Genomic DNA, 12,035 nt, shown 5'->3' on the forward strand with positions numbered 1-12,035 from the left:
TATAGTTTAATTGAGGAACTGTAAGTTGGTGGGGAAATTATTCAAAATACATACTACTTTTATAAGCCAATATAAGATTACAAAGTTGTATTATATATGATATCATGGAATTCTAGAATTTTGAAGCTGGAAGGAACTGAGGGGAAATTTGGGAGCAGAGTTGCTCAAGGTCACACAATTCGGTTGCATCAGACCAGTAACGGCTCAGAATTTCTAACTCCCACTGCAAATAGCTTTGGCCACTAAAGCGTGATTCACTTAACAAGCATTAACTGAGCTTCTACTGTGTGCCAGGCATATGTGGAGAGCTTTATATCATCTCTCATCTAACTCTCGACACTACACACTGGGGTAGGTCTCATGTTACAGATGAGAATTTTGAGACTTAAAAAGGTTAAGAAACAGTCCTACTGCATAGCTGGAGCTGGAGGTCTGCCGAGGGTTAGTATCTTGCTGACCCTGAGAGTCTCGTGGCACGAGTAGCCCCTGCCGTCACCTTTATACTCTAGTATCAGGGGACCTCAGAGCCTTGGCCCTGGTTGCACAGTCGGATTACCCAGGGAATCTCTGGGCTAGAATCTGTTTGTTTTGTAACTTCCCCAGGTGATTCTAACGCATAATGCACAGCTAGGATTCAGGCAGACCATTTTTGTTGCTTTGACAGGTAAACAGCACAGTGATAGCATGGTAAATAAATGCTTCTGTCAGTATTCTTGCAGAGTAACACCAATAACATGAAACTAGTCACTTCAGCAAAAAGCCTGGTGGAAATTTTAATGGTCTGCTAAGAAGCCAGAAAAAACCCAGGCGGTGGAGGGTGAAGGGAGCTCGAGCACTGCTTGTTACACAAGTGACAGCAGCCAAGAAATGTCTGGAACGACCGTCATGGGTCCTCTTTGCCACTGACCAGTCCCCCCCACCCCCCATCAGTAAGTGCCAGCAGGGCCATCTCCTGTTGATAACCCTCTTGGGTTATAAGAGCTCCACTCTGAAGACAGGCGGGGACCCAGTCCGGGCCTCAGATTCCAGCCAAGGGGGAAGGGACTGGAGCCCAGGAGATAAGACCCGCCCAGCAACTGTCGCTAAAGGCAAGTAGCCTTTGTTATCGAGTATTAGTAACACAATAGGAGGCTGAGTAGCCAGGATAGTCCATCAACATCATCCCAGGCCCTGAATTAGCCCCACAAGCAGGAGGGGGAGGTAGTGCGGCTCAGCAAAAGAATTCCAGAGCAGACGGGTTTTAGTTGTTAATGTGTGGATGGCTCCCCCTACTCTGGCTAATGGGGGGCATTAAGGCACAGAGTCTCTATTGGCGAGAGGCCTTTGTTCCAGGGTCAGACCAGAACAAATGGTCAAATCCCATCCCCCTCAGCCTCTACCAGAATCCCCAATCCCAGCAGCTCTCCACCTTTAAGGAAGGCTGGCAGGGGGACGGTGGGGGGTGGGGAGAGAGGAAGAGCTGAGCAGGGTCCCAGGGTAAATGCCCTGGGGTCCAAGTCTCCCCACTGGGCTGGGGTTGGCTGCAGAAAAGGGGAAGGGCTGGACAGGAAACCAGGCTCTGGCCTTTCTCTGTCCCTTGATTACAATTTCTCAGCGAATACTTCCCTACCAGGCTCAAGATGAAAGTCAACAGCCTCCAAACCAACGCAGACCCAAACTCTCCATGATTTTGTCCCTCCCACTGCTGCCCTCCGCCGCCAAGGCCGAGGAGTCTTCCCACTCCCCACACCGGGAAAGCAGCCAGGATTTGCCCAACAGGAAGTGACTCCCCTAGTAGAGTCCAGCGCCCGGGAGAAAGCATCAGCTTAGCGCACCCTGGGGTCTCATTTCCCCAGCGAAGGGACTAGAGAATCAAGCCTGATACCCCCTCGGGGGTTCCTTTTGAGGAGTGTGGCTGCCAGAGAGCTCAGAAAGCCTCCATCTTGTCACTTCTTACCACCAACATCACCTTGGTCACGTTCTTTGACCTTTCCAAGCCTCAGTTTCCACATCTGTAAAATGCAAGGTTGTTGTAAGGCTTGAGTGAGGCGATGTAGATAAAGTGCTTTGAAAGGTCAAGGTGAAGAAGCTGCTTTCTCAAGTGCGTCCCGTCAGACCATCAGGATCACCGGGCAGAGGGGGCGGGCTAGTCAACTTTGCAGCTTCCTGGTTCTACCCAGGAGCACAGAATTAGAATCCTGGGAGGTCAGGGTCCAAACAGCACCTCCGAATTATTCACATGCGCACCCACGTTCGCATGATTATCACTACTGGTGCCTCTGGAGGACACCGGGCAATGTCAGATCTGGTGCCAGTCTGAGACAGCTCACCCTCTAGTTGGGAAACCAGGGTTTCTACGTTATGACAAAAAGAACACAAGGTAACAAAAGCGGGTGCTGGAAATAAACATTATAGGAGACTACAGGCAAGGAATGGACCCCCACCGACACACAATGAGGTAGGGCTTAAGCCAGAGCCAAGGGGGATGGTGGACTAAGAGGGCGTGGAGCCCATGCTTGGAGAGAGAAGGGTTTTCCACGCCAAAACATGGGAATAAATTACTCTGGGAAGAGTAGTTTCTAATACCCTACACTGGCCAGGCCCGGGGTCAGCTCATCTCCTTCAGAAATTCTTCTCTTAATAGACGATGGATTGGATCCTCTCTTTTGTACCCAGGTCTTTACTTACTCTGTTCACCAAACTTATGAAAGCTATACTAAGGCACAAAGGTACGCCTCATTTCCACTTCCAAAGAACTCATATAGAAATACAAGTCTGTACTCCCAGTTAAACTATCAAACAAACATCAGATCGTGGTGGAGATAAGCACTGTCACCTGAGACAGTACTCCTCCCCCCGCCCCCCACACACACCTTGAGCTAACCTCAAGGAGGGTATTAACATATCTAAGGGAAAAGCTGGGTCAGTCCGGGATGCCACGAAAGGGAGAGTTGAGACTTGAGGAAGCTTTTGTTTCAGAAGAAGACAAAGGAGCACTGACCCACAAACTGGAATGACTGGTTCTTGGAGCAGGTGTACCCTTCCTTAGAGGATCCTTAGAGAACCCGTTAAATAAGACTGGGAGTAGTAAAGTCAGTTTAAGAATCCCAATCAGAACGAATGTTTTTTTTTAGGATGCAAAAATGTCTGTCGCTGTACATTGCATTGTTTCCAGAAACATTTTGTAGATGTATATGGATACATGTGAAAACACTTCAATAGACAATGTATTCCAGTAGGTTTTTTTTTTTCCCTCCTGGGAAAAGAGTGATAGTTTTCATCAGATTTTCCAAAGGTTAAGAACACTGTTATGGACTCCCTAAGATTCTCAGAACTCAGTGACACGGCTTATTAGGTTTCTGGCTCACCAACACCCTCTGGCTAAAATCTGGCTTCAGGAATAGTTAGATTTGCTTTCAAGAAGAGAATTTCCCAATCAGGAAGCATAAATGTCTGGTCTGATAGACAGTTTTCTGTGAAAAACAGCACTTGAACTTTCTTATTTATACATCTGTCTCTTATGAATTTGGTCAATGTGTGTCAGTCCTTTAGAGCCCTATCACCTCTGGGTGAATAAACAATAAAATGTCTGAGCCTATAAAGTCGCAGAATATGGTAACAAACCCAAAATAACACCATCCTGTGGGTCCCGCCACAAACTTGAACGTCAGGCTTTGGAATACTCAATAAATATTTGACTGAATGAGAAGACTAATTTGAATACAATGTAGAGAACTCTACCCAAAGGTCACTTTTCCCAAACCACTTACAACCTTTAAAAAGCACAAACTCTTGTGAAACCAGCAAATAGACAACTCAGAAACACAGCCCACCCCCACCAACCCCAATCCTCCTCCCCCCCGAAAAAAATCTTTGGGAAAGTTTTCTTCAATAGACCAATAGAAAGAATTGTCTAGCAGCACTTACCTAGAGCTGCTCTCCTCACCAGATCGATGCCTCCATCCAACTGGAGGCCTGAGTTTCTACCAGCTACCATCTATAAATCTGAGGTTGACCCATCTCATAGTACTGGAAATGCCCATCATCCTTTGCTTCTGGCCCAAATACAAGACTTAAGTCAGGTTTTGGGTGTTTTTCTTTTTTTTACTACATATTTTGTATAGTTTCCCCATCTTTTGGACTCTTCCTAATCCTTTCATTTCACTCTTTCCAAGCTTCCTTCCTTAAAATCAAGCCAACAAAGTCATCTTTAACCTTTTCTTAGAGTGTTCCAAAGACCCATTTCCTCAGCTAACTTTAGAAGAGGCCCCTTCTCCTGCACCCCAATTCCTGCCTTTGTCCTGAGCCATTTCATCCTAGGTTTTTCTGGGCACACTGCCTCCCAAGGACACACACTCCTCTTCGACCTCACACTTCAGGGGTCTCACCTCGGAGCGTATCACCCAAGCAGCTCCACTTCTGATAAAGCCAAGTTCATTAGGTTGTTCCCCACCGCCGGTCATTCCAGGCTGCTTACTCCTGTAGCAGCCTCTCGCCAGTCCCTGTGCCTTTCCCTTGCGTCCCTCTGCCTGTCCTTCTCATGGGCCCACCCCTGTGCCTTCCAGCTGACATCCACGATGCATTCCTGCTACCACCCCCTAGCCATTGCCAGCCGGTCCTCACCCCAGTTCTTCCACGTTGTTTGTCCTGCCACCCCGGGCTCCATCAAACCATCTTCTATTCCTGCAGCGGGGTAGTACAGAAGGGACTTATACCAGCATGGACTCCTGGAGGTCTGCTCTCCATCCTAGGCTGGCCCTCAGAGCTCTATGATTTCCCTTCTGGCATCAGCAACCTATCCACTCCCCTAACCCCCCAGTTCATTTTCCCAAACACCCACTGCTCTCCCCTCACCGCCCCTCGGTCTGGGGGAATGTCTGACTTGCCTGTTACAGAAATACAGGGGAGGTGGGCAGAACTTCTTCCCTCAGCTCCACACTTTTACCCCTCCAATGTCTGTATCTGCCCCATCACCTGCTTTCCTCCAGGCGAACATTCTCTGGTTCAAGGACAGTCTCTCTCCCTGCGAGCTGGAGTGAACGCTTCTTTAGTCCCAAGGAACATCTTGTCATCTCTCATTCTCTTTCTCCCTTCTATTTTAACCCCTCCAGACTCCTTCCTTATGAATGCAAAGTAAGTCCCACCCTAAAAAGGGCCCTCCTGGACCCTGTGTTCTCTAGCCAACACCGTCTTTCCTTTCCTGAAATCACAGGCAAAGTCTTTAGTCAGCCAAACCCAGCTCTAATTTATCACCTGCATTTCATTTTTCTACTCCTGGAAATTGGGCTTCTCTTCTCAAGCATGCCATTGAAACTACTCAAAAATGACCTCCTAATTTCCAAACCCAATGGGCTCTTTCCAACACAGTTTTCTTGACCACCCTGTCAGGTGAAGCCCCTTCTCCTTAGCCTCTGGAAGAGCTCTAGCCTCGTCCCCTCCTATCTCCACGACCGCTCCTTCCCGGTGCACTTCGTAAACTGCTCCTCCTATCTGCTGTTTGCTGTGGGCTCCCCTCTTGGCCTACTGCTTTTCTCAGCCTACATCTTCTGTGGGAACCTCACCCGCTCTCAGTTCTAACCTTTCTGCAGACAAATGTCAAATATATGTTACCAGGCTAGATCTGGGCTCCAAACTCATGAATTCAACCACCACCCGACATCTTCATGTGGATATCTGGTTGGCATATCCGACCCCACAAGTTCAAAACCAAAGTGATCATTTATTCCTCCCTATCCTGTTCCTCCTCTTGCGTTCCCTCTCCCCATAAATATCACCACCAATCAACTCAGGCCAAATGCCAACAAGTCACAGTAGGATCCTCGCGCATGTGGTCAGTCACCAGCCCTATGGTTCATCCTCCCACACTGGGCTTGTTTCCATCTCCTGCCCCTCATTGCTCTGTCTTTATTCGGGCCCTCATCTTACACCCGCAGCGTCCCTGTTCCCTTTACTGGTCTTCCAGGCTCTAGTCCTCTCCCCTTTTCACCAGGAGGACTCTTACACTGTAATCCATTCTCTCCAGTGCTGCCGGAGTGATCTTCCTAAGCTGCAGATGTGTTCACACTCTGTTGCTTAAGACCACCCAGGGGCTCCCTTTCACTTCCAGAATACAGCCTTAACATGGTGCCCAAACTATTCCTAATTGTCCCGCCACCTTCCCGGTCTTATTTTCAGTGCCTATTCCTAGAATCTTAGGATCTAGTCATGATGAACTCCTTGCAGCGACGAATAGGCTCCAAATAAGTGTCTCCAGTGTCTATCTCTTTGTTTACGCTGTTCCCCTGATGGAAATGCCTCCGCCCACCTCCGCCTTCCACTCAGCGAACCACCTTCATCTTCCAGGACTCGCTGGGGCGCTCTCTCTCCTCTGTAATGCACATTCAGTCTTTCCTTGCACCCGTCGGGGAATACTGACCATTTCTTTCTTTGTTCTCTCTCTACACCCTGTAAATGGTTCTTTAACATTTGGAAGAACATCTGTCACACGGATTGGTTTACTCAGGAGTCTCCCAGAGAGAAACTGTATTCCTTCTTAAGGACATGGGCTCTGTCCTCTACGACTTTGTACACCTAGCACCTAGCATAGTGCCTGACACAGAGTGGAAGCTTGTGGATATTTGATGAAAAGGTGAAAAAAGAAAGGGAGAGAGAAAGAAAGAGTTAGGGAGAAAGGAAGAGGGGTATGGAAGAAAAAGAGTAATAGGGTTGGGGTGCCAAAGAGTTGAACATTATTCCACCGAGATTAAAGAAAAGGTTGGTGTAGAGTGATTTGAAGAGAAGTCAGGGACGAAGATTCTGTGGTAGAACAAATAGGAAACAAGAAGAGTCTGTGGTACCCTGAGGGGAAAGCGCTGTGCAAGGAGCCATCACGGGGCCTGTACCAAGAGCAGACGACGGCAGAGGAAGGGGCCCCAGCCTCAGAGGAAGGGCCAGCAGGCCCTTACCTTCCTCGCAGACATCTACGCCAGCCCTGCCAGTCCACCACAGCCATACCCTGAGCTCTGCTAGGAGACACTGGCATGGGCATATGGGAAGGAGCAAGGGAGGGAGGGAGCAAGGCTTTCCCCCAGCTCCTCTGTTATGGCAGCACTGCCCATAGACAACCCCAAATAAAATGCAACCGAGCTCCACAGAAAGGGCCCACAGGGACTTCCCAGTCCTCACTGTTAAACGCCCCTAGAGCCATTTACCAGATTCTTCAGCTGTCACATACAAAGAGCATTGTCCGGAGGGACTCAGGAAAGCTAACTATGGACGTGAAAGGAGACAGATCAAGAGACATCCAAGCACAAGGGACTGCTCAGCATCCAAGGCCAGGGGACCCTGAACACCCAGGATGCTCTGTGTAGCTAGAAGAAGGTGAGAAGTGGGGATCATGAGAGAAGGGAGGTAAAAAGGCAGTGAAGGTCATGTTCACGGTTTGGCTAGGACAAGCCCAGTCCATTTCAGGTTTCCTTGCTCATGGTGGCCCCTGGAAAGGCCTATGTCCCATTGGGGACAGGCTGTCATTCAGTCCTGGACTGGTACTAGAGCAGGGAGTCTATGAAGACCTACAGGGTAAGACCTGAGAGTCAAACCAGAGCGGGACAGTGGAGAGGAGATGGACTCACCGGGAGCAGCATGGCTCTGAGCTCCAGGTAGAAGACATTGTCCTGGCAGAAGTCCTCCAGGCCCTGCAGGATGTAGTCTCTGAACACCGGGGCATAGCTGACAAGGCCAGAGATCGTAATGAAGACGGTTTCAAACTTGGACCAGACGACATCTTGGTTTGCATAAGTCACCTCGGGATTCTCGGTGATCAGAGTGAAATTCCTCAGGAGGCTGTCCAGGACACAAAGGAGGTGAGCTGAGCAGGTGTGCTTCAGGCCATTACCTCCAGCACCTGCAGGAATCCTGCCCACCTTGTACCTGCCACCCAGGAGAAAGCGGGATACATCAGTGAGCAGTGGTGAGAGGCCAAAGGAAGCATCCGGGCTCTCTGGTGGAGGCCTGCACCCTGAAACTTGCTTGTACGCCCAGGAAACAGCTCGGGTGGGAAGTTCCCACCAGCCAGGCTCCCGTTCCCCGCTGCATGCTTAGCCGATCTGACCCCACTGTACTTACATCCTAGACCAAGCTCTCTTTGGGGGACGTTATGCACTGAATTGTATCCCTTCGACTTCATATGTTGAAACCCTAGCTCCTAGCATGTCTGTATTTGGAGATGGGGGCTTTAAGGAGGTAATTAAGGTTAAATGAGGTCCTGAGGGTGAGGCCCTCATCCAATAGGACTGTTGTCAAAGACAGTGACAGTGCATGTGCACAGGGGAAAGGCCCCGTGAGGACACAGAGAGAAGGTGACTGTTTGCAAGCCAAGGAGAAAAGGTCTCAGGAGAAACCAAACCTGGCCATACTTTGATCTTGGACTTCTAGCTTCCAGACCAGTGACAAAATAAGTTCCTATTGTTTCAGTCACGCAGTCTGTGGTTTTCTGTTATGGCAGCCGTGATACAGGGGCTCTGATGGAAATCCCGCTACACGTGACCCTCCAGGACCAGCTCTGCTTCCCTGATTAGACACTTACCAGCTGCGTGGGCTAGGGCCGCTTCCTTAACCATGCTGAACTTCATGTTTCTTATTTGTAAAAGGAAATAACCTGATGAAAGCACCCTGTAGATGGTTCTATGGTTAAAATAATTAATACCTATATTGTTACTATAGGTATTGTTCATTAAGAAATTGCTCCATCATATTTTTAAGCTGTTTCATCCACCAGCAGGATTGTCATTACTCCAGAAGCTGGGAACTTTTTTTTCTGTGTGCTCTTATTGAGAAAAATTTTATTTGATGTAACCAGAGTATTGCTGTTAATATCTTTTGCAGATCAAATTAGATTTCAAATGTACCAGGAACTTCCTAGGGACAGAAAAGCTGTTGAGTGCCTTTGTAAAGCAAAGTATCTGGTAAAATTAAAAGAAAAAGCCTCTTGGTTATTTTAAGGCCACATCTTTACCTATGGGTTTGTCCCAAGGGAGACGCACCCACACACCACCCGCCTGTGATAGGCACGTGACACATTCTGAACCACCACTCACCTGTTGTCAAACTCAGTGACGTTCTGCAGCCCTTTTCGATACTTCTCCAACAAAATCCACTCAGAACATTTTGCTGGGGTGGGGGGAGTTGGGTGAGCAAATCTGAACATCAGGGTCCCATTTGGGGTGAGACAGAAATGGCAGTGGGGCCTGTAGGTGACATTTTTCACCAGCCAGTCCATACTTGTGATGCTGAAATCATGGACATGCAAGGCAGCTCCTGGAAAGGGAAGAAGAAGGGCGAGGTGTGGGGTGAGCCCAGCAGGCAGGCCGAGGAGGCTGTGAGGACAGGTAGATGGATAAGAAGAGGCGGGAAGCACAGGGATTTCCATTTGGCCAAGCTCCTCACAACTGAACATGATGTACCTTTTCCCCTCCAGCTCAAAGACCTCTAGGCCTGCCTTATCCCCCCAGGACCACCATTGCCTTCTTCGATCTGGTTTAAAAATGGGGCTTCCTTGGTTTCTCCGTCACTCATTAGGAGCCATGGGTGGTCTCATGCAAGAGAGGCAGTATGGTAAGGTGGAAAAGCATCAGGCTTGGAAGCAAAAGGTTGGGGTTCAAGAGGGGGCTCCCTCAGCTTCTAGCTCTCCACTGAGAATCCAAACTTTGAAATGAGGCCTTGCCCCCTAACACTGCATGAAGGGATGTAATAAGAATGAGCCTCAACCCCCACTCGCACCCCCTCAACCTGCCCCCAGCGCCCCACCCATTACTTTCCGCAGGAGCTGCTGGCCTGCAGGTCTCACTGTCTGCGGCCCTGTGCTTGTCCTTCAGACCTGATGCCAATTTGGTACCCAGTGCTCCTGAAGGCACAGTATACACTGTCCCTCTGTCTTTCTTGCTCCATCTTAGCACGTGGCCTTGACACTGGCCCCTTGGCAAGTGTCCCAGCTGTGTGAATTTTGGTGTGTCACCTTCTCTACACCCTACATTCTCCACTGGGGCTGCTACTTTACCAATCTCACAGCTTTTATTGTTTTACTCTCTATTTAAAACATTAAATTCAAAAGTTAAAGTCCTTGTAAGCTGCAAAGTGCTGCTTATGTGTGCAGGATGATTATTTTACTATCCAAGAAATGTGTTTCTACTGTAGAACTAGACTACTGGAAATGCGACTACCCAGGACCCTGTGTCGTGTATCCTGTATGGTAACGGCCCCCTGGAAGAAGGCTAGAAGGAAGGGGTGCCAGCGCAGAGGCGAAGGGAAGAGTTGGGTCCTGTGGGCCCACGACACTATCCTATAGGAAGACGCTTTTCCAGCTTTGTCAGGAAAGACCAGTATTCCCAGGGCCCGCTTCCTGCTCTCTCTCTCTGAGGCAGAGTCCCCTTGGAAACAGGTTTTGGTTTCCAAGGTGAAGCAACAGCCACCTTTGAACACCCACCTTTCCCAGTTGGCCAGTGAGAACAAGGCACAGAGTAGCTGAGGGGCATTCTCTCAGCTCCATTTAGAACAATAACAGCTCTAAGTTCAGTGTCTCCCTACCTTCCAGAACTCCAAAATCATCGCCCAAACCTCTACCTTTTGGCATCTTCTTCAGGATATTAAACACCTCACTTTTCTCAATGAGATTCTTGGCCTGGAAGAAGTGCATGCTGGGTGGGAACTTCTGGGTCTTCATGAACTGCTTCATTTCAGCCTTTTTGAGGGCCATGAGCCTCTTATTGGCCAGCTCCTCTTCTTTCTTCAGCACCAGCTGTCCCCCTAACTGCATCATCTTCTCTCTCATTAGCAGCTGTTTTCGTGCTTCATCTATGGAGATGGCTGAGCAGAAAAAAGACATCACGGCTGCCAAAAGCAGAGACAGCAGGGCTGGCCAGCCAGATGGGCCACCCACCAACATTGAGATGCCTGGAAGAGGAAATTGCTCAGATGAAGACTCAATGGAGCTAAACAAGGGGAGTGTGTAAGCGAAAACCTAAAGATTTACGTGTGGATTTTCCTTCTCACACCCTGTTCTCAGATTATCTCAGATTACAAGGATTCTTTTCTGAGACCCCCCCCCCCCGAGAAAAGACCTCCAAAGTACAGAAAAGGAGAGGTTTCCCAAATAAAAGGTTACTGTGAGGCCTCTTTACAGTGGAGCTTTTTGGTCACCACACCCTGCTCACACTTAGGGCAAGACATTGCAATAAGACTTTTAGTGTTTCACTTTGAAATATAACCAGGGAACGAAGTATCATAAGGCATATGAAGAAAGGCTCCAACGTGATAAAGAAACTTAAAAATAACACACAGAGAGAGGGAACTAAAGGGAAATGGAGACGATGCAGGAGATACAAGAGAAAGTCAAAAGAATTATAATTAATATCCTTACAGAGATCAGAAAAGCTATAATGTCCATAAAACAGGAACAGAAAAATAAACAGAATGAGAAACCTTTCAGAAATTAAAATACGAAGCTGAAAATTTTAAAATTCACTTACCAATATTAAAAGATGGAAGTGAAGAAAATCTTTTAGAAAATAAGGCAAAATAAGAGGAGAAAATGAGATGGTTATTGGTTCAGAAACCCAACACCCAAATAACAGATACTTCAGAAGGAAAAAGGAAGAACAGATGGCAGAAAAAAGGAAATAAATAATACAAATAATAAAAATAAATGATAAAGGAAACAAAAGAAATTGTTCCAGAACTGACGACCTGTATTTCTAGACTGATCAGATTTGTTGAACACCTAGCACAGAACAATCAATTACTCAGCAGTGACACCGAGATGTAGCATCTTGATATTTCAGAATATTAGCATGAAAAACATCCTAAAAGCTTCAAGAGAGTTGCGAGGCCAGGTTGTCAGTGAGCAGGATTTGAGGGAGGAAGGAAAGAAACTTGCATTTACTGAGTCTCCTCTTGCCAGACATTATGTTTAGCACTTTATGTGTGTTATCTACTTGAATTACATGACAGAATTGTTTGTGAATAGTTGAAAGTATGATATGTCATACTGGAAAGAATCAAGACTGTAAATTAGGACACCTCAG

The 12,035-nt window shown here is 47.8% G+C and overlaps 1 protein-coding gene across 5 annotated transcripts in view; it reads right to left on the bottom strand.

Moving 5' to 3' along the window:
- The window catches only part of ADA2 (adenosine deaminase 2), a 58,011-nt gene that overhangs the window by 13,324 nt on the left and 32,652 nt on the right, over positions 1–12,035 (bottom strand). For 4 of the 5 annotated variants that reach the window (XM_081059875.1, XM_081059873.1, XM_081059876.1 and 1 more), the window contains 3 exons: positions 10,576–10,905; positions 9,054–9,273; positions 7,590–7,800 (listed from right to left, as the gene is read on the bottom strand). In XM_081059875.1, coding sequence (XP_080916001.1) covers positions 7,590–7,800; positions 9,054–9,273; positions 10,576–10,897 — 753 coding nt within the window. In that variant the 5' untranslated portion in view covers positions 10,898–10,905. The remainder of the gene's footprint in view (positions 1–7,589; positions 7,801–9,053; positions 9,274–10,575; positions 10,906–12,035) is intronic. The other variant, XM_081059877.1, reaches the window with a different exon arrangement.

The sequence above is a fragment of the Rhinolophus hipposideros genome (genome assembly GCF_964194185.1).
Source record: "Rhinolophus hipposideros genome assembly, chromosome: 9".
Lineage (NCBI taxonomy): Eukaryota > Metazoa > Chordata > Mammalia > Chiroptera > Rhinolophidae > Rhinolophus > Rhinolophus hipposideros.